Source organism: Diabrotica virgifera, chromosome 9 (genome assembly GCF_917563875.1).
Source record: "Diabrotica virgifera virgifera chromosome 9, PGI_DIABVI_V3a".
Classification (NCBI taxonomy): Eukaryota; Metazoa; Arthropoda; class Insecta; order Coleoptera; family Chrysomelidae; genus Diabrotica; species Diabrotica virgifera.
In genome coordinates this window covers 32,301,317-32,324,180 of record NC_065451.1, presented here as the reverse complement: position 1 = coordinate 32,324,180, position 22,864 = coordinate 32,301,317, and the positions used below count along the sequence as shown (strand labels likewise).

General features: G+C 31.9%; 1 protein-coding gene across 1 annotated transcript in view; it reads left to right on the top strand.

The window, feature by feature from the left end:
- Positions 1–22,864, top strand: part of LOC114330589 (sorbitol dehydrogenase-like) — a 65,225-nt gene that overhangs the window by 9,089 nt on the left and 33,272 nt on the right. Inside the window, exons 3-4 of the mRNA XM_028279985.1 lie at positions 3,739–3,947; positions 14,904–15,188. Of these exons, the coding sequence (XP_028135786.1) occupies positions 3,739–3,947; positions 14,904–15,188 (494 nt within the window). The remainder of the gene's footprint in view (positions 1–3,738; positions 3,948–14,903; positions 15,189–22,864) is intronic.

Sequence of the window (22,864 nt, the reverse complement as noted above, 5' to 3'; positions counted from 1 at the left end):
ATTATTTTTTTGGGTGGAGTTTGTTCTAGATATTCTCAAAATGACAATAAAAAATGTCATGTGAACATGTGAAAGCAATCTCTTAGGGTTTTCTAATTAGGCGCATCAGAAAGTACGGAAATTTCCTACAAAAAACGTTTTATACATTTTTTTCCATACTCAAATCTTAACCCTGTAAACGACATTGAAAAATGTGAAGAGTCTAAAACTTCGGTGCTTATAAGAATAGATGTAAATATGACACATTATGCTTAGAAGTATGTATTAGAAGGCTGCATTTGTCAGTGTGACACTTTGTGCTATACAAAGCAGTATATATTTGAAAGTACATCGTCTCTGAGTTTCTCTTTGCCACGTGTGTTGGAAATTAAAATTTATATTAACTATGGAGTCTTTTTGTGTCTATTTTTGAGTGTCAACAGTTTAAATTTTAAGTCGCCAAATCAAAAGTGAAACCATTCAACGGAACATTTTTGAGTAATTTTCGAACATTTTACAAAGTTAGTAAAATACTTGGTCATCAATTCAATGAGGTTCAATTGCCACATAATTGTGAAAGTTCTATTGAATATAATTCTTCGTGCTATAGTGCTTTGCTTGATTGAAAAAGGGTACCTAAATAAATTATTACTAAAATTGTATAAAGTAATTTTTCTCAACTTTCTACAAATGAAATAATAATGTAATTAATATGTCACATAGCAAGCAATAATTTGCTGCCAAAATAAAAATTAGTTTAAATTTGAAGTTACGATTGCAATTTATTATGAATTATTGTAAAAAGTGACAGCTTTTCTTAAATGGAAATGTATTCATAGACATAAGGGTAGACAGGGAATACAGTGCAGAAAGTCAATAGGTGGTCTATCTATCTCTTTTAACCAAGCGATCCCGCGCATGTGGCAGACAAAGATAGCTAGACCACTCAATCCATAATATAATTTGCCTGATCTACTATAAATGTATTACAGTGAGGTATCTAAATGATGTTGAGATAAATCGAAAGATATCGATTGTAATTGATTGCAGGTACTTTTGACATAGAATAATCACCCCTTATTGAAATTTCAAAAATTATTTTTTTAAATTGTCCGACTACAAAATCTACCCCTTATTTTTTCCGACAACAGTAATTCTTGGTAAGGAATAATTTACTTAATTAAATTTCGTCTTTGTCGGAAAGCTATTTATCACCAGCATTTTTGTCTATATCTTACCTGTTTAGAATGTCCGACTACGAAAACTTCCCATTAATTTTGTTAGACAGAACTTCCAATTACTTTTTTAACCTGTCATTAAACTCTCATGCAAAAATCAGACTGCTATTCATAACCAATATAATTCCTGTGATGTGACATGTTATACGTGTCGGACTCGTTAAAAAGCCCAACATTATTGTCGGACAAACATTTTCGCATATATAACATAACGTAGGCTATCGAATAAACTTAAAAACAACTTGCTATTTTTCACAATCATAAACTTGTCAGGACGACACGTTTATCATGCTCCACAATTAAAACTTCCCCTGTTCCAGTGTTCCCGTGCATCAATGTTTGTTCGACTAGACACCGTTAAGCTATTAACAAATTTTCAGCTTGCTATTAATCAACTTTTTTTCTTACGCGGGATCCAGGTCTATATTTCAAATCGAAATTTTTTACATACAATAATAATGTATAGAGGGTGTCCCAATTTAGAGACATGACGTCATCGTTGATTTTCTTAAATGGCAACACTGTCATTTTGATAACTATTTTGATAGGTTGTGTAAAGTTATACAATAACTGCAAAATATCAAATTTTTATTCCCTACCATTTACAAGATAATAAAAATAACAAAGTATTCAATAGTTCAAATACTAATTGTTTTTTCTTTAAATGCTTAGACCTGTTCATTAGTATTTCAAATCAAAATTTTTCACATACAATATTAATGTATACAGGGTGTCCCAATTTAGAGATATGACGTCAAAGTTTTACCTTTTTAAATCGCTAGTCTAATTGGGAAATAAGACACAATTTATCTTAATAAAAATTATTCTATTCACGTTTCGACTCCACTTCGAACGTCGTTGTCAAAATACAAAATAATAAATTAAACAAAAATGTTGTTGCTTAGTAAAAAAATTCTTCTAATAATTTAATTTAATCTGACTCATTCATATCGGCAATGCAGACATATATTTTACATTTTAAAGTAGAAGACTTTAAAATGATATTGCCAACATTTATGAGTTTCGTTCCTGGGACGACTTTATTCAAAGATAGTTCATTCGATTACATTAAATCAACTTTAACTTAAGAATACCCCTTACAAAAAAATCCTAGGATGTGATCCGTCTTTAAAAAGACAACCACACGCAATGGTGACAGTAATATTCTCGTGTTAGTGAATCAAGAGGAAAAACCAGGAATTTTTTTCCTGGTTTTTCCTAACAGCAAGACATAGGTAGGAGAAAAATGTCTTGGCTGAGAAATCTCAGAAAATGGTTTGGATGCAGCTCAACTGAACTCTTTCGGGCTGTAGTGTCGAAAGTGAGAATAGCAATGATGATTGCCAACCTTCGTCTCAGAGATGGCACGTAAAGAAGAAAGAAGAAGATAGACATTTGCATAGAGGATAATAATTACCATTTCCGCAAAAATATATTTTTAAGGTATTATTTTTCATGATGAATTCTGAAGGGAGCTTTTTTGTCGGGACTATTTTGTCGGGGCTATTTTGTGGGTGAGCTATTGTTCCGCGGCCATTTTGTCTGCAGGGTATTTTGTCGGAGCTGTTTTGTGTGCGGGATATTATGTCGGGGCTATTTTGTCGTAGCTTTTTCGACGGGACTAGTTTGACGGGTTACCAAGTTATACATAACAGCAAAATATCAAATTTTTATTCCCTACCATTTACAAGATAATAAAACATAATATTAAATCTCTAAATTGAGACACCCTGTATAAATTATTAATAGGTTTGTTCTAGCATCAGTTTCAAACGGTTTGAAACCATCAGCGAATAGTGGACCAGCGCGAGTAGCTATATCACTGGTGACTGTATTATGTTCTCTCAGTGACCAACTGTTTGCTGACGGTTTCTGACTACTTTGACTGTTTGCTAGAACAAACCTATTGTATGTAAAAAATTTCGATTTGAAATACTAATCGACAGGTATGAGCATTTTTCAAAAAAAAAAACAATTATTATTAACTTTATTTTTCATTTTCTTGTAAATACAGTCGAATCCGCTTACTAGAATACCGGTTATAGAAATATCCCGGTTTAAGGAATAGAAATTTGAGGTCCCGAAACGGGCCTACTAGCGACCAATGATCGGTTATTAGAATATCCTGTTTATAGGAAGCGGGTTCGACTGTAGTAGGAAATAAAAATTGGATATTTTGCAGTTATGTGTAACTTTACACGCCCTATCTTAATAGCTATCAGAATAAATGTGTTGCCATTTAAGAAAATCAACGATGACGTCATATCTCTAAATTGGGACAGCTTGTATACTTACATTATTATTGTATGTAAAAAATTTAGATCTAAAATACTAATTGACAGCTCTGAGTATTTTTCAAAAAATCAATCAGTATTTGAACTATTGAATTTATTCCAAATTACAGACCCACTCTGTATAATTAAATAAAGACAGTTATATTGATAGTAAAACAATTAAAACAAAAATTTTAAAGTAATGACATACTTAAATACATAAATAATTTAATTACGAAATTCTTTAGATACCACTTATGCCCGTTTATTGCATTCTGCGCCACGCCACCTGTCGACGGAAATTTATGTAGATTCTTTTGCATAGACGCTGATTTTTGCCATCGGCTTCCTGATCACGTGAGTCTCGAAGAAGGAGCATTGTGCGAGCCATTAGCGGTAGGAATCCACGCTAACAAGTTGGCGAGGATAAAGTTGGGATCCGTTTGTCTAGTTCAAGGTAAGTTAAAACCAAACCCTTTTTCAGTGCATCATTAATTTTGACGCTATATAGGTTTTTAAGAATGGCGCGAATCATTACATGACAGAAGATTTATACTTACATTTATACACTCACGGACAAAAATATTGCATATTTTGAAATTAACGTTTAAAATGAAATTTTTTGTACTGCCCGCAGTGTCACAGAATTAGGATTTCTTTCCGAATGTAATGTTTTAAAGTGTTTCTAAATTGAATATAAATAAAAGTTATTATAGTCGGTCAGCTGTATGACGGGACAGAGCCGGTCGGTCGGTCTCAATGAATGTACAGGGTTATTCACTATATTTTGACTCCCTTGTAAACTGCTTTTTTTACAGAATTACAAAAAAATGGAAAATACAAAACTTATTCAATTTTTAAATTATGATTTTTTGGCATATATATCGTACTAGTGACGTCATCCATCTGGGTGTGATGACGTAATCGACTATTTTGTTAAGGCTATGGGTACATAATTCGCAAATATTTTACGGCTATCCCTACCTGTTCTGTCTTTACATGGCAAATTACGTGAAGTAAAACTCACAGGTATGGATATGTACATATTACTAGAATGTCATTCTACTTGACAATGTCATAACTAGCTTAAAGAGATGGCTTTTGAATGTTCTTGGATAACTGTTATTTTTTGTACAATTGCAAATTATTAATTCAGTTAATAAATGTGCTAATTTTTTCACTAGCTATGTATTCAGTGATTGTAATAATTTATATGTACCTACAACAAAAACTAATACTCAATCGAGAAAAGAAGAAAAGTGTTAAAGTGATTTTTTAATAATATATTGTTACTATGGAACGCTTATAACTTTGAACATCTTTAATAATAAAATACTTGGATCACAGAATATATCTTGATGTATTCTCTTCTTCTATCTTGCATAAATAATACACAATAAATAACTTTTATAAAGTTCACCTCTTAAATCAATTATTTATCAAATACACTATATATCAATATTATTTAATCAACAACTAAAAATATTCCCGATTCATGTCAAATAATTATTTAAAATTGTCACTGATTGTCAGTGCCTGACTGACAATATTCTTGTATGACAAAGATAGATTTGGAAAATATTACCACGGACATTGCGTTCATTTTTTTCGAATCCTGAAAAAACCAATAAATATTTTTGAAAAATCTAAACGCGGAATAAAAGATTCAATTATTACCGAGGGCCGAAAGTCCCTTAGAATAAATAAAAAGTTTATTTTGAATGAGATATTTGAAATTAAAAATAACACTAAATTTTCTCTTAGTTTTTCATCCCTGTAACTTATTAAAATAAACATTATAGAAGTTTTCAGGGACTTCTGGCCCTCGCTAATAACGTAATCTTTCATTCTGCGTTTAAATTTTTAAAAAATACTTATTAGTTTTCTCAGGATTCGAAAAAAATGAATCCCCATTTGAATAGCATTGCAGCCGAAAAAACGTACCGATCCTCTTAAATGAGAATAGGGGTCGTGTGTTAGCTCATTTGAAAGGTTATCAAATTTCCTATTTAGTAATATAAACACTAACATGATGGTTTATACAGGGTGTCCAAAAAAATTTTTTAATTAAATTAATTGTTTAATTAATAATTCAAAACATTTTTTTGGACAGCCTGTATAAATAATGATCTTAATGTTTATATTACTGCATAGAGAATTGAATAACCTTTCAAATGAGCTAGCACACGACCCCTATTCTCATTTAAAAAAATGGTCGATTACGTCATCACGTCCAGATGGATGACGTCACTAGTACGATATATATGTCAAAAAATCGTAATTAAAAATCGAATAACTTTTGTATTTTAAATTTTTTTCTAATTCTGTAAATATAGCAGTTTAGAGGGGGTCAAAATATAGTGAATAACCCTGTACATTCATTGGGGCCGATCGACCGGCTCTGTCCCGTCATACAGCTGACCGACTATGATAACTTTTATTTATATTTAATATAGAATGTGTGTCATAGAATTTTCAACCTTAGTAAATGGATTTAATTACCTCCGCAAGTAAGCAACTTTGACAAGCTGTCAGTACTACCTGTTCTAAGTTTCGCTTGACCGACCGCAGTATGTTTCTCTACACAATCACGGTAATCAACTGTGAAAAAAACTAGCTTTAATAAATTCAGAGAGATTTTTCGGCGATGCCTCTTCGTCTAGATGTTGACCAATATAATTTTTAAATTGAAACACATCAAGGTAAGTCTACACTATTCTATCGACATGAAGACCTCCGTTATGCTGCATTAACACGAATTTGTATCGGATATGGCTGCAAATGTCAAAACATGATCTTCTTAAATGTTATGTACATATCAGCTGTCATTCAGCCAATCCCCTACACAAGTTCGGCATCTCCTTTCCAAGAAATACCACTCCATAGCAGTATGCCACCACCACCAAAATTAACACTCTGTATGAGGTAACATCTGGCATACCGTTCACCATGTGGAAACAAGATTTACAAAACTTCGTCTACAGAAGAGTTGATGAACAATATGTCAGTTGTAACCTCATACAGAGCGTCAGTTTTGGTGGTGGCAGCATAGTGCTACGGAGCGGTATTGCTTTGAAATGACATAATGTACACGTGGAGGTGATTAGGCAAACTGACATGTACATTGAAAACATTTTAGGACATCATGTTTTGCCATTTGCAAGCCACATTGGATATGACATATTTGTGTTAATGTATGTCTTCTTGTATATATTGTTGTAGAATTGTTTTTTTTTGTAAAGAAATTCAGAAAAAAATTAAATTTATATCAACGACCATGTAGTCATAGTTTTTCATCACCCTGTATATGACCAAAATTGTTTAGAATTTCATTTTGCTATTAAGAAAGTGTTTCGGGAAAAAGTGAAACGATTAATAAATGATTCGACGAAATGCACGGGACATGAACAAACAATTCGGTGATTAGGAAGTGGACATCGTTGACGAAAACAAAGACGGCTTTAAGATCTTTTCCGGGAAGGTTTTTAATGTGGTATACAAATTGTATGAGGTTTAGATGTTAAAGTAGAAAGTAGGAAAGAACTAATTATGATATCTCTTGAAATATGACAAATTGGTTAAGTTCTGTGAAAAAATATTTGGTTCAGAAGAAATGGGTATGAAAGGTTTGGAGAGAGGCGTGTTTTTGATTGAGTGGGAGAGATGAGGTAGAAGGGAGTCGAAATTTGGCGAGAGACGAGAGGTCACTGTGTAATTAACATCGGTGGAAGGCAGTCCAGTTTTTTGTTTTAAAAGTTTAGTAATCAGTGTAGAGTGTGTGTGATCAGCAATTTCGAGCAGAATCAAGTTTAAACCAAATTGTCGACCAGTTGAAGAGTCAATTTTCCTGGCCCGAGGGAGCTTCCTTTGTTTTGTCAAGGACGAGTAGCTGATTAATATTTTTTTGCACAAGATATCGAACAAGGAAAACTGAGTAACAGAATTCGAGAAAATCCTGTATGATTTTTGGAAGCATTTTGACGAGAGGGACTTTTTCGCAACATCCAGAGAGTACGTGTTGTGAGAATCAAGGACGGCGCAATCCAGAGAACGAGAGAGTGAAGAAACAAAAAGGTTAGTCAAATTATTTGTCGGAATAGAGAGAATTTTTTTATATCAAACCCATATTTGTTTATTTGTTTATTGAACTTTTTTTACGCATTTAGTCATTTAAAATTTGAGAAATCAAGTCAAAAGAAGAAAAGTAAATTTTACTAAATTTAGTATGAGTAAAGAATAACTTAGTTTAATAATTTTTTTGTCAAAACAAGGAGATATCAGAGTTAGAGTTTAATTTATTAAGTAAGATATTGTTGCAACAAAGTTTAAATTTAATATTTTTTGAATCACATAGACACGGCTTATTTGATAAAAACAATAGATTACATTTATATGATATTGAGTGTTTTCAATTTCCCTGTTTCCACCCTGGAAGAAGTAAGCAATCAGAAATATTAGAAGCCACAGATCAAAGGTATTGTAGCCAATACAAATTTAGCCCTGAGAACAAAATTTATTGAAAAATTTAATTTGAATTTAGTTTTGTTTTTAGAAAGGCAGTAAATAAAATAATTGAATAATTAATTAAAGTAAGAATTTGCTTATCAATCTAATTAAATAGATATAATAGAGCATAACAATATATTAGCTAGCATATAGCCTAGATCAAATTTAAATCTTATTATAGCATTTATATGACACTTTAAAACATTGTATCCGGAAAAGAAATCCTATTATGATACTGGGGAGCTAAAGAGAGCAGCACAAAAAATTTCATTTCACATGTATATTATGCAATATTTTTGTCCGTGAGTATATAAATATAAATATTTATATAGATATTTGCCAGAATGTTAATACTTAGAATAGTTTAATGAAACAATAAATAAATCTTAAATAAAATTTTCACTATACAGTGTCAGAAAATACCTACTAACTTGAAATGACAATTTTCATTTTACCTGTTGACACTTTGAAGGTACTGTCACGATCGAGTACTTTTGCGTCAAATTATCTTTATTCGCATCATTGTTTGATTACCTATTTAGTATATTCTAAACGTAACAATAAATTATAAACAACTTACGACTATATGAAGACAGAAAAATTCAGCTTAGGTCGAGGAGTAAGACAATGAGACAATATTTCACCAAATTTTTCACGGTAGCTCTAGAGTCAATATTTAAGAACAGTCAATGGCAAGATATGAGCATCAATATAGATGGATAAAGATTAAATCATCTGAGTTTTGCAGATGATGTATTAATCGCACACAGCTTGCAAGACACAGTTTATATGATACATTCGCCTAAAACTCTGTCTAAGTGAGAATGATTAAAAATGAAGAGAGCATGAAAAACTTTAAGAAAACTAAACTTATGAGTATGACAAATCTCGTAATGAGTGAACATATAACTATTGACAATAATACCATACAACAAGCAGACACTTACAAATATCTGGAACACGAGATCAAATAAGCAGAGACAATCAAACACATGAAATACAGGGGCGAATAGGCCTGACATGATCAGAATTTGGCAAACTAAGTCATATTTTAAAAAGTTCAGTTCCCATGTATCTCAAGCGAAATGTTTATAACTAAAGTGCGGATTATAAGCATTTTGATTTTTTTTAGCTTTTTTGCTTATTTTGCCTATAATTAGGATTTTTATGAAAAATGCTTATTTTACAGATATGTTGCTTATTTTTATTTATTTTACTTCTTATGATAAACTATAAGTATATAGAGATATAAGTATACAGAGCTATAAAACTCTAATAATTCAATAAACCATAAGAATTTTAATCCTTTCGGCTTAGGAGATAAACAGGAAAACCCGTCGTTATACCTGTCATGTAATAAACTAATATTTGTCTGCAGACAGCCCAAATTTATTATATTGTTGTAGAATAGTACCTGTTCATTTGTCGAAATTTAAATACGCACCAATCACATCTGCGGATGTTGAAAGAACTTTTTCTACGTACAAATATATGTATACCGATATAACACATAGTTTTTTTTAAAAGAATGTGTGTGTACTTTGTACGCACGTAAGAAGTTATACTTCTATTATATGATTTAAACTGAATTAATATACTTTTTATTTATATTTTATTTAAATATTAAACTAATTTATACTTACTACTTCTCAAACATTTTTATTAAAACAGTGCCAAAAATTAAAATAATAAAAGAACACAACACACACAAACACATTAAAAATGCCACAAATGATTTTTGAACATTAACTGTCGGAATTTTTTTTAACTAAATACGTATTTTCTGAAAATAAAATTATATAATAAATATACTTACAATTATAAAATGTATAAAAAAAATAAAAAAATAAAAGTTTTTATTGGGATTCGAACCAGCTATCAGCGCGGTTGGTATATTGGGGTTCATTCGCCTTAAACGCTTCGCCACGGAGGCAATGTGTCATTATGTGCGAAGATCGACTAACTAAACGGATTAAGCTTTTGACATTTTTAAATTAAATTAAATTATTTTGATTTTGAATTGAAACAATTTAGAATTGAAAAAATACAACAAAACATAGAGTAAGAAAACAATATATTAGGTGAACATTGATAGAAATTTTGATGGTAATAAAATTATGTAAAAAAAGTATTACATACTATGTATTTTGGTAGGTTCAAATAGGTAGGTACCTATGATACATTTACAATTATTACGTACCTGTTGCTTTTAAAAACTATTTAAATGTCACTACAATTATAAACTTCTTTGTTTCTGTCCTCACAACAATAAAACTAATATATTATACATTTGTTTACCTTCATATTGAACAATTATTTATTATTGACAGATCATTTCAACACCCAATCAGAGCCCGTATAACGACTAATACCATACTGTCGGTGTGCGCATGCGCACAGATCAATATAAATTCACCCTCAATCTCAATCGCACCTAAAGAAGTATAACTTCAAAAAATTTAATCAAGTATATTCAAATGGGAAATAAGCCACAATTTTACCTAAAAATGATTTTATTAACGTTTCGACGCCCAAGTCGGGTGTCGTCAAAATACAAAATAATACTAAATAAACAAAAATGGTGTTGCTTAGTAAAAAATTCTTCTAATAATTTATTTAATCTGACTCATTTATATCGGCAATTCAGACACGTATTATACATTTTAAAGTAGACGACTTTAAAATGATATTGCCAATATTGATGAGTTGCGTTCCTGGGACGACTTTACTAAAAGATAGTTCATTCGATTACATGAAATCAATCCCAACTCAAGAATATCCGCCACAAAAATCATAGCATGTGATCTGTCTTTAAAAAGACAACCAAATGCAACGGTGGCACTGAAATTCTCGCGTTAGAGATTCTATAGTAAATCACGAGGGAAAACCAGGAAAAACCTCGTGATACTATCCCGACATCGTAAGTATTTGGGTTTACATTTAGTTTACTCTCAAAACTAATACCAAATTCCGACTTGATATTTTAAATTTTAAATAATACTATTATTTAAATAGTATTATTTAAATTATCCGACTTGATATTTTAAATTTTAAATAATACTATTTAAATAATAGTATTATTTAAAATTTAAAATATCAAGTCGGAATTTGGTATTAGTTTTGAGAGTAAACTAAATGTAAACCCAAATACTTACGATGTCGGGATAGTATCACGAGGTTTTTCCTGGTTTTCCCTCGTGATTTACTATGGAATCTCTAACGCGAGAATTTCAGTGCCACCGTTGCATTTGGTTGTCTTTTTAAAGACAGATCACATGCTATGATTTTTTGTGGCGGATATTCTTGAGTTGGGATTGATTTCTTGTAATCGAATGAACTATCTTTTAGTAAAGTCGTCCCAGGAACGCAACTCTTCAATATTGGCAATATCATTTTAAAGTCCTCTACTTTAAAATGTATAATACGTGTCTGAATTGCCGATATAAATGAGTCAGATTAAATAAATTATTAGAAGAATTTTTTACTAAGCAACACCATTTTTGTTTATTTAGTATTATTTTGTATTTTGACAACGACACCCGACTTGGGCGTCGAAACGTTAATAAAATCATTTTTAGGTAAAATTGTGGCTTATTTCCCATTTGAATATACTTGATTATAAAAATGCCACAAGAAAATATCTTCAGAACAACATCAAAAAAATTTTGAAAAACATCTTATTGTTAATTGTTTTTTTTTGCTAATGGCCATGAATTAAAAATATATTAATATCTTAACATTTTGGTAATTTTTTATTTATTGTTAATAATACGATAATTAAAAATAAATGTAATATAATGTTAATGTCATTTATTCATATTTATACCATTATATCCATGTTTACTTACACGTTTTTTTTTAAGTTTGCTTATTTCATAAAAACTTTGCTTATTTTTGCGACATTTTTTGCTTATATAAGTGCTTATTTTGATCTTTCTGTCATGGTTATAATCCGGAGTTTATTTACAACCAATGTGTTTTGGACAAGATGGATGAATTATAACCATACAAGATGGATGGCGGACAAGACGAATCATGGAATGGGGGCCCAAAAACTATAAAAGAAACCAAGGACGACCACCGACTAGATGGACCGACGACGTAAAAGCAGTGGCGGGAAACTGGCTACAAGCGGCCCAGTGTAGAGAACACTGGAAAGAACTGAGGGAGGTCTATGTGCAGCAGTGGGCGAGATTGGCTGATTGATGATGATAATGATAGTTATTTACAAAAAATATTTATTTTTGGTCATTATGACTTTTATACTTTGTTGGTTTATACTTTTACATATTAGCCCGGGAGGTAGTGTCAAATTGGACCGGAGCATTTTAGCATGGCTCTTTTCTTTTTTTTTTTCAGTTAGGTGTTCCAATGCTTATTAATAACAAATGATGTGTCAGCTGGCCTAAAACCGGGGATTTTAGGCAAGAAAAGGTAAAATATAAAACTTGATGGAGAAACTCTTCAACTTATATGTCAAATATTTATCTCCTTGACTTATATATATATATATATATATATATATATATATATATATATATATATATATATATATATATATATATCTATATATATTAATGGTGTAGAGTACTTGGCTCCTAGCTTTCAATCAGGTGGCCCGGGTTCAATTCCTGGCGTTGAATTTTTTTTTTAAATTAACTTTTTATTTTTAACAATAATTATTTTTATAATACCACGTTTTTTCTTAATTTTATATGATGTAGAACCAAAAGATATATACAACCCTAAGTAAATATTTCCTTATTCTATATAATATATAGGGTGTCCCAAAAGTAGTGGAACGGTCGAATATTTCGCGAACTAAACATCGGATCGAAAAACTGAAAAATACGTGTTCAATCATTTTCAAAAATCTATCCAATGACACCAAATACCAACCCCCACTACACCCCCTGGAGGTGGGGTGGGGGGTAACTTTAAAATCTCAAATAGAAACCCCTAGATTTTCTTGCAGATTTGGATTCGTTACGTAAAAGTAAGCAACTTTTATTCAAGACTTTTTTCGAACTGTGGATAGATGGCGCTATAATTGGGAAAAACGATTTATCCTGATACCATAGGTAAATTATAGAAACGGTCTAATATCTCGAGAAATACACTTCCAAATGAGAAACCAAAAAAACACGTTTTTAATATTTTTCGAAAACCTATCGACAAACACCAAAAATTACCCTCCAACCCACCCCCTGGAGACGGGGTGGGGGTAAATTTAAAATCTTAAATAGCAACCCCCACTTTTTATTGCAGATTCGAATTCGTCATGAAAAATTAAGCTACATTTATTCGAAACATTTTTTAAAATTTCTGATAGATGGCGCTAATAAATCGTATTTTCCAATTAAAGCGCCATCTATCAACAATTCTAAAAAATGTTTCGAATAAATGTTGCTTAGATTTTCATGACGAATCCGAATCTGTAATAAAAAGTGGGGGTTGCTATTTAAGATTTTAATGTTACCCCCACCCCACCTCCAGGGGGTGGGTTGGAGGGTAATTTTTGGTGTTTATCGATAGGTTTTCGAAAAGTATTACAAACCTTTTTCTGGTTTCTCATTTGGAAGTGTATTTCTCGAGATATTAGACCGTTTCTATAATTTACCTATGGTATCAGGATAAATCGTTTTTCTCAATTATAGCGCCATCTATCCACAGTTCGAAAAAATGTCTTGAATAAAAGTTGCTTACTTTTACGTAACGAATCCAAATCTGCAAGAAAACCTAGGGGTTTCCATTTGAGATTTTAAAGTTACCCTCCACCCCACCTCCAGGGGGTGTAGTGGGGGTTGGTGTTTAGTGTCATTGGATAGATTTTTGAAAATGATTGAACACGTACTTTTCAGTTTTTTGATCCGATGTTTAGTTCGCGAGATATTCGACCGTTCCACTACTTTTGGGACACTCTGTATAAAAATTAATGTTTGTATGTCCCTTATAGAATCGTAAACTATGCATTTGGTGGAAAAAGTATACGCAATATTTTTGAGTATTTTTTGGCTTTCTGGTAATTTTTAGGTATTTTAGGTAACTTTTAAACATTATTTAGTTCTAAGGCGGTACGAAGTTTGCCGGGTCAGCTAGTCATTAATAAAAACATATTCTTGGACTAGTGTGGCAAAGATTAAATATATTAATATAGTTTACGATTCTATAAAAGACATACAGACTTTTTATATTGTGTCTTATAAATAATAAAAACGTGGTATTATCAAAAAATAATTATTTTTCAAAATAAAATGTCAATTTAAAAACAAACAAAAAATTCAACGGCAGGAATTGAACTCGGGCCGCCTGAGTGAAAGCTACTCTACGCCATTAACAGATATTAGTCACGGAGATAAATATTTGACATATAAGTTGTAGCGTTTTTCCATCAAGTTTCATATTTTACCTTTTCTTGCCTAAAATCCCCGGTTTTGGGCCAGCTGACACATCATTTGTTAATACGCATTGGAACACCTAACTAAATATAGAGAAAACAGCCATGCTAAAATGCTCCGGTCAAACTTGGCACTACCTCCCGGGCTATATCATTTAAATTACGAGAGCTTGTAAGTCAATATCTAAATTTAATGGTACTAGCTACATCTACAAAAACCTCGTAAGTAAGATTTTAAGTTACAAAACCTCTTAAGTCGCTTTTTGACCAAAAAAAAACAAAATTACTGAATTTTACTTAATGGTAATGGAATCGTTACCTAAAAAGAACCCTACACACAAAAAACGAATAAATTTAATCTTACACAAAGGAGCCAAAATGTTTTTCGTCTCTCCTCTAAAGTTACATAAAACTGACTTACGAGGTTTTGCAATTTAACCGTCGAAGAGTTCTAAAATTACCTAGGGTGATTTTATTTTTTGTAAAAAATATGTTTCTTTTTTAATTTAGGATCTGGACCAGTTGGTTTATGTACCGGGGTAGTAGCAAAAGCATTTGGGGCTTCAAAAGTACTCATAACAGACATAGACGATCACCGATTGAAAGTGGCCAAAGAAATTGGTGCTGCTGACTACGTTTTAAATACCTGCAAAATGGAAGAAATGGAAGTGGCTGTTAAGATCCTAGAGATACTCAACGAAGAACCACACGCAACTTTCGAATGTGCTGGAACTCTAGTATGTGCGAGGATGGGTCTGCATGTAACTAGAGCTGGAGGATTTGTTGTACTTTTAGGTAAGTTAAACAATTACTCCGGTCAACTTACACATCCGAGGTTCCAAAAATTACCATCAAGCTGAAAATTGGCAGGATTATTCAAAATACCATCATAAATCAAATCTAAAAAGTCCTCATAAATCCGACCCGAGCTAAAAAATTCACGCGGGGTCAAAGGTCACCAAATATGGTTTTTAGCGATTTTCAGCGTTTTATCATAAAATTAGTTCTTACAAAAAATGTAGATTAAATAATTATCTATAAAAAATCTCATATTACTTTTTTCCTAAGAGCCACCGCTTTTTAGATGCAACGATTCAAAAAGTTGTAATCGTCATAATATGCGCACACGTTTCCACCCCACTTTTGAGGTAGTGTACTTAGCGCATTTTTTTAACGTGGTTCCTCCAGTAGGCCTACTCCACGGCGGAGCACACTAGTTCGCTTCCATGGTCAAAAAACCCTCTTAATTGCATACTAGTTCGCTCCGAAAACCATAACCTAGTTCGCTCCCGTGGTTAAGCGGATTAAGTATTTATCTATTCCATTCTAGGAAAATTAATATCACGAAAATTGGTACCGTGACTTTTGTATTTTATATTAGAAATTATATAAAATATTGGTGATTACCTATTTATATAAATACAGTGATAAGCGCGCTAATAACCGGCAAAATAACGCAAACGATGGAAAACATATTAAGTTGTAAGATAAAAGAGATGAAACTAGTAGATATGAGAAATTTAGAGGTAGAAACCTATAAATTTACATTATAATGATTGTTTCTCATCTTTAGACGTTTGGCAACTACCACTGTGACAGTGACAGTTTTTGTTAACATACTCATGTGATACGGCTAACGGTAGGAAACAAATAATATAATCTAAATTTATAGGTTCGTACCGCTAAATTTCCAACCTCTACTAGTTTCATGCCTTTTTATTTCACAACTTAATATGTTTTCATCGTTTTGCGTTATTATGCCGGTTATTAGCGCGCTCATAACTGTATAACGAGACAGTGAGATTAGATAATTTAGATTTAGCCCAATAAATGACTATTTTGGAGTGTAATTTTCGGCGTTACTACGGATTTGGTTGAAAATTTGGTTTTAGGTTCTACCTATCCTCCACTTCAAAGTTGGACTTGTGCCGTTGGTTGCATTTAATTGAGGGTATAAATCACCTCTTCTCGAGGGCGAAAAATCATACGTTTCAAATAAGTCCAGAAATGGATAAGTTGACTACTTCTAAGTAACTTTTGTTCTATGTAGTTTTTTAAAGAAGTCAATAATTATTGTTTAACTTCTTGTTTGCTTTTGAATAACATCAAAAATGTTTATTTTTAAACAACAAAAAATAATACGTTTTCAGAAGGTTTTTCTCAAATAACTGAAAAAATAAGTTATCGAAAAAAAAAATTCTTAGCGCAAATATAGCCTATAATAAAATGAAAAACAGTTTATTCATGAAGTGTAGGTACAGACTCAGCAAAAGAAGAGTTACAGGTCAGGTATCTTATGAAAAATATGTTCCTATGATAAATGTGTACCAAAAATACATTTTTGCTGAGAATATTTTTTCCGATAAAATATTTACTTTCTGGTTATTTGCGAAATATCGTCCAAAAATGTTGTTTTGAACAATAATAAAATAAACATTTTCACTCGCAGATAACTCGAAAAATATTGACTTTAAAAAACTCTATAGAACAACAGTTGCTTAGAATTAGTCAATTCATCTATTTCCGGCCATATTTTAAATGTATGTTTTTTCACCCCCGAGAAGGGGTGACTTTCACCCCCCAAGTAAAACAACCAACGGCATAAGTCCAACTTCGCGGTGGTAAGTAGAACGTAAATTCAAATGTTAATGCAATTCAGTGGTGACACTAAAAATTACACGGTACCTATCGCCGGATTTCACCTTCCTTGAACTGAAGAATTGGGAAATTTAGCGATAAAAACCTATAAATTTACATTCGATTCACTGTTTCCCACCTTTAGACGTATTAGAGGAGGATGTCAACTAAAACTGTCACTGTCACAGCGGTAGTTGCCAAACTTGTCTGATACGTCTAAAGGTGGGAAATAATAAATGTAATGTATTTATAGGTTCTATCGCTAAATTTCCCATCTCCACTTGTTTCATTTCTATTTATCTCACAACTTAATATTTCCATCTTTTGCGTTATTTTGCCGGTTATTAGCGCGCTCATTACTATATTTTAAAAAATGTTAATGATTGAATTAGAAATTAGATTAGAAATTTTGAATTGTTTTTAAAAATTAATGAAATAATTTTTGTGCTTATTCCTTATTCTAAAATATAGATATAATAAGAAAGCAATACAAGTGTAAAAACTAACATAATAGTATGGGATATCCTCTACCATTACAAAATTAAACAAATATAAATTAAAACGAGGCATTTATTTTGCTACAAATCTAAGTGAAATACATTTGACAAAATCAAATCTACTAATTTTATTTTGCTTTAATTCCGCTATTTTGTGATCAACAAATTTTTGGCGCTCTAGAAGTACTTTTCGGTACACTTTTTTTGGTTTCACCGAACTTCGTATTTTTACATAAGTGTCAATTTGAATATCTTGTAAGTTATATCTTATCGTTATAAGTTTAATATATTTTTAAGTAAGAAGTAGTGTTATATAGTAGCATTGTTTAAAAAGACTCATTCTTTTAAACAATGATAGTATTGTCGTATTAGAAAAATACAAAGTTTGAGAAATATTTTAAAAATTTTATTAATAAAATGTATCAAAGTACCTGCTTTATGAAGGCAACATTATCTGTTTAAGCTGACCCTGGCTATTCAATATTATTCATTGTGTACCCAGTAAAGACATTATTCAACTATCTTTTCTAAGAAATATATGGCCGGAGCGAACTTACCTACGCCCCTTTTCTGTGGGGTATTAAAATCTGACCGCCGGAGCGAACTAGTATATACGCCCCTCCACGGATCTGCTATGATTCTATTTAATTTGAAGCTATTGAAACCATTGGTATTGGCAAGGGTTAAAAATGATAAAAGTTATAAAAAGCTGTATAAATTAAAAAAAAGAAATTTATCCAACTGGTTCATAATTTTATAATACTTCTGCTATTTTATAATTAATTTTATTTTTTTCCACTGCCACAGAGCTGTATAAGAATGAGGTTTTTTCGAAAAAATCTAATCATCTAATAAATGTCAAATTCGTTTTTTTTTAATTTATTATGGTCGCCTGAGTCAAAAAACGTGTTTGATAAGATAACTGCCATCATAGTATGTTTTTTATCCGATAAATAATTTTTTACACTACCACAGAGCTATATAAAACTAAGGATTTTTCAAAAAAAACTATATTTTTTTGTATGGTAGATTTTTTTGCATACAAAAAAAATAAATTGAGCTAAAGCTGACTTTGGTTTGAACACAAAAAGTAAACGAAAATACGCCCTCTCAACCGCTTGTGTGTGACAATGGTATGCTGTTACATATGCCAAAAGACTGGTGTCGGGATTTTCAACAACTTCCCTTAGTTGGTCTTTTGATAGCTTCATAGCTACACGAGCCTCTGTTCATAAAACTTTCTGACAGTCGATAATCTCAAAGTATTCCTTAGCGCATAAAAAAATAATTCTGCTACTATGAAATATCGCTTATCTTTGTAATTTAATTATTTCCTCTTAAAAATTGTTTAAAATCCCAGTTGACTTATGTTTTTACGTTCACCAAATAATAGCATAATCAAAATAATATTCTCTGGACTGCCAAAGTATCCCTTTCCTTAAATATTTTTGTAGACTATATCTTTTAATTCTGGTATTAAGAAGAGGTCTGCTCGCTGCACCATAAAGTCATGATGGTTGAGTCTTAATGCAAAACCACATGGGCGCATACACTTTTATTCTAAAATGGCTTAGTATTTGTAAATTTTCCGAGGGGTTTCCTACATATAACCGAAAGATGCGGGAAGCAGTGGTAAGCCAGCAAGAATGAACCATTTTCCCAGGCTGTCTCTTAGAAAGTTGTTCTGAACAAACACCACTTTCTGTTTTGTCAAATATCGTACAGAAATTCTTGATCTGTACTAAGATCGTCACTGCGGAAATCGTCAGCTTATGATTCTACTTTTGAAAATGAAGCTAAGATAGAGTTTCGCAAACATACAGTCGTTCTCCAAGAGGCCCGAAAATGCACGTGGTCCACTGGTACTGCTATCCAGTTGTTCAAATAGATGTATTATAGGCAACTTGTTGGCAAACAAACTTGCCTCCTTTACGCCTGTATTTATGACAGTACCGTTCAGTAGAGAAGCGTTGACATCCAAGGTTACGTTATTTTAGAAGTGAAATAACGATTGGTAATGTTAACTTTTTTACACTATCGTATATTTTATTTGACATCACATTTTTTGATGTTGTTCTGAAGCTAAATTCATTTTTTAGTAAAATTGTGGCTTATTTCCCATAAAAAATATTTTTTTTTTCAAGAAGGTTTCTAAATTAATTTTTGTCTATTTATTATTTAGTGGCGATATAGCCAAATAAAGTATACGTCAGTATAATATAACGTATACACATGAACCAGCCACAACAATACAGATTTTATTTAAACTTTTTTTGGGGTACAAAATAAATAACTCTGATGTTTCAAAAATTAGATAATAAAAAAATATGAAGATCTGTGTTTGAAAAGTAAATTTTTTTATTTTTTCCACTGTCACAATGACATTTTATATTAAAATAATATAGAGCCTTTGTGACAGTGGAGAAAAATATTTTTAGCTACTCATTTTGGGCTTAAAATTTGTGTTTTAGTACAACGCAACTTTTTTGACCTCAGGTGTTGTTATTTTACAGAAAAAAAATTTTCGGCCCACCCTAATGTTTATTAGTACTTAGCAATAAATATATTCTGTAGAAAGTTGGCTTTCACTAGTATGTTCAAACCACTCTGAGAAAATAATAGGTAGGGTGATTAGATTAGCCGACGTACCAATAGAACGTGTTTATTCCGACAAAACCCATCTTTACAAATTGAATAAGACGTATAAGTAAGAAGAATTATTATAAGTTAATACTTTGTCATATCAGTTTACCATTTTTGTTGAAAATAAGCCGTAAAATTAAAACAATTGTACGGCTGTACGCTGTAATATAATACAGCTTATGCATTGCATCCCTCGGTAGACCGCAAGCTGTATAGTAGATACATTATCATAATTATAATATCTTATATTATTATGTGTAATATAAATTAAGTTGACCGATAGAATATTATGTTTACTTGTATTACAGCTTCAGTAATGTATATACGTCGTGTACTAATACATGTTATGACGATTACAATTCTTTCAACCCTTTGAATCGTTCTATCTCAAAAGCGGTGGCTCGTAGGAAAAATAGTATTAAATTATTTTTTATAGATAATTATTTAATCTACATTTTTTGTTAGAACTGATTTTATGATAAAACACCGTTTCGCTGAAAATCGCTAAAAACCAAATTTGGTGACCTTTGACCCCGCGTAAATTTTTTAGCTCGGGTTGGATTTATGAGGACTTTTTAGATTTCATTTATGATGGTAGTTTGATCAATCCTGTCAATTTTCAGCTTAATGGTAATTATTGTAACCTCACTCCTATTTTTGAGTCTAACTAGTCCGGTCTAAATGTTGTGAGTAATGTATCATCATCATCAATGGTACTACAGCCCTATGAAAGAGCGTCGACCTTGTCTATTACGCCAGTCAGTACTATCCATTGCCAACCGTTTCCGGTTTGCTGCTTTCATTTTTCTCCCATCCTCATCTACACCATCCTTCCATCTGAGTTTTGGCCTACCCCTATTTCTACTTCCCACAGGTTGTGACATAAGGATTCTTCTAGGAGGGTTGTTATGCTGTGATCTTGCTAGATGTCCTGCCCATCTTAGTCTTCCTATTCTTATAAGAGATACTACGTCTTTACCACCAAATGAAGGGCTTAATGCGAAAAAATGACAAGCCGCAAAAAGGTAAAAGTGAGATATTTGACTTTGAATGTTAAAAACAATATTAAAAAATCCAATAACAACTTTTATTATTTTAGTTTAGATATTTCGATGCATCATGCCCTATGGGACTATAAATAGTTGACAACAATATTAATCAAATTACTTGAAACTTGAGCCTTGAGCCAAATTACTTGAAAAACAGCCTTTATTTAAAAAAAATGTGGCTTGTTACATTATTACATTAATAATAAATACCCAAATTTTAGATATATGTAGATTTAGAATTTTCTATTATTGACTGAGTACGGGGTGGTTTCAACCCTACAGGTGTTAAACAGTGTTTATTTCTTTGTCTCCATAAACTTGTTGGAATTTTTGACGGGTGTATTTGGTTTTTATTGACAGGCTTTGTTCATTATCCTACAACCAAATTCAATAATATAACAAGCCACGTCATAAGCCACTACATTAATATTGAATGGTAATAATGTGACAAACCACATTTAGGAAAAAATTACATATCGCTAGATTTTCACTACTTTTGTCACTTCTAGATTGTACATAGTCAGGGTCACGGTCACTGTCATTGAATGTCAAGTCAACTTTGCTACTTTTCTTTCTAGAATCGTCAGAACTCAATAATTATCCGAAACGCTTCCGTCCATGTTCGCCATTTTGATGTGGCTTGTCATTATGTCAAGTAGATACTAGAACAAACTAGGCCTATGCAATAGTGTGACCATAGATTTATCGGGCCATCTAACGAAGGGCTGAGATAATTTGTTAGTGGCTTATTATACTATTACTTTAACCAAAAATAACACTAACTCATTAAATTCAGGTGTGGCCTGTCATTGTTTCACATTCAGCCCTTCAAATATATGTTTATATCTATGGTATATCTCGTAGTTGTATTTCCTCGTCGAAACACCATTTTCACAGATGCCACCGAATATTCCTCTCAGGATCCTTCGTAAAAATATAAGCAGAAGGTTTTCATCTGCCTTGGAGATAGTCCATGTCTCTGATCCATATGTCAACACTGGTTGTGTAAGGGTTTTGTATATGGTTGTTTTTGTTTTCTGGCTTAAGTTTCTGCTTCTCATGTGTCTACTCAGTCCAAAATATTATTTGTTTGCTAGGGTTATCCTTTGCTTAATTTCTTCCTTCACGACGTTCTCCTTGGTGTTCAGGGAGACTAAGTATGTGAATTTGTCCACCACTTCAAAGGTAGAGTTATCAACCGTGAATTGGTGACCGATATTTCTGGATCTATTGTTGGGTGTTGATGCCATCATCTTAGTTTTCTCCTCGTTTACTTGCAGATCCATATTTTTTGAGGCATTTGAGAATGTGGTATACATTTCTTCTAGTTTGCGTGTTGTGCGGACAACTAGGTCCACATTATCTGCATATATGAAAATTTTGGATGATTTGTTCAAAATATTTCCTCTGTTGTATATTCGGGCATCTCTGACCGCCTTTCCCAGAGCTATGATGAAAATGAGACCCGCCAGCGTATCTACCTGTCGCAGCCCAACATGCGTTTCAAACGCCTGTGATTGTTCGCCGTCTATTTCGACTTTGCAAACAAATCTACGCATTGTAGCCTTAACCAATCTCATTAGTTTATCGGGTATGTGGAAATCATCCATGAATTCATACAATTTATTTTTTAGGACACTATCAT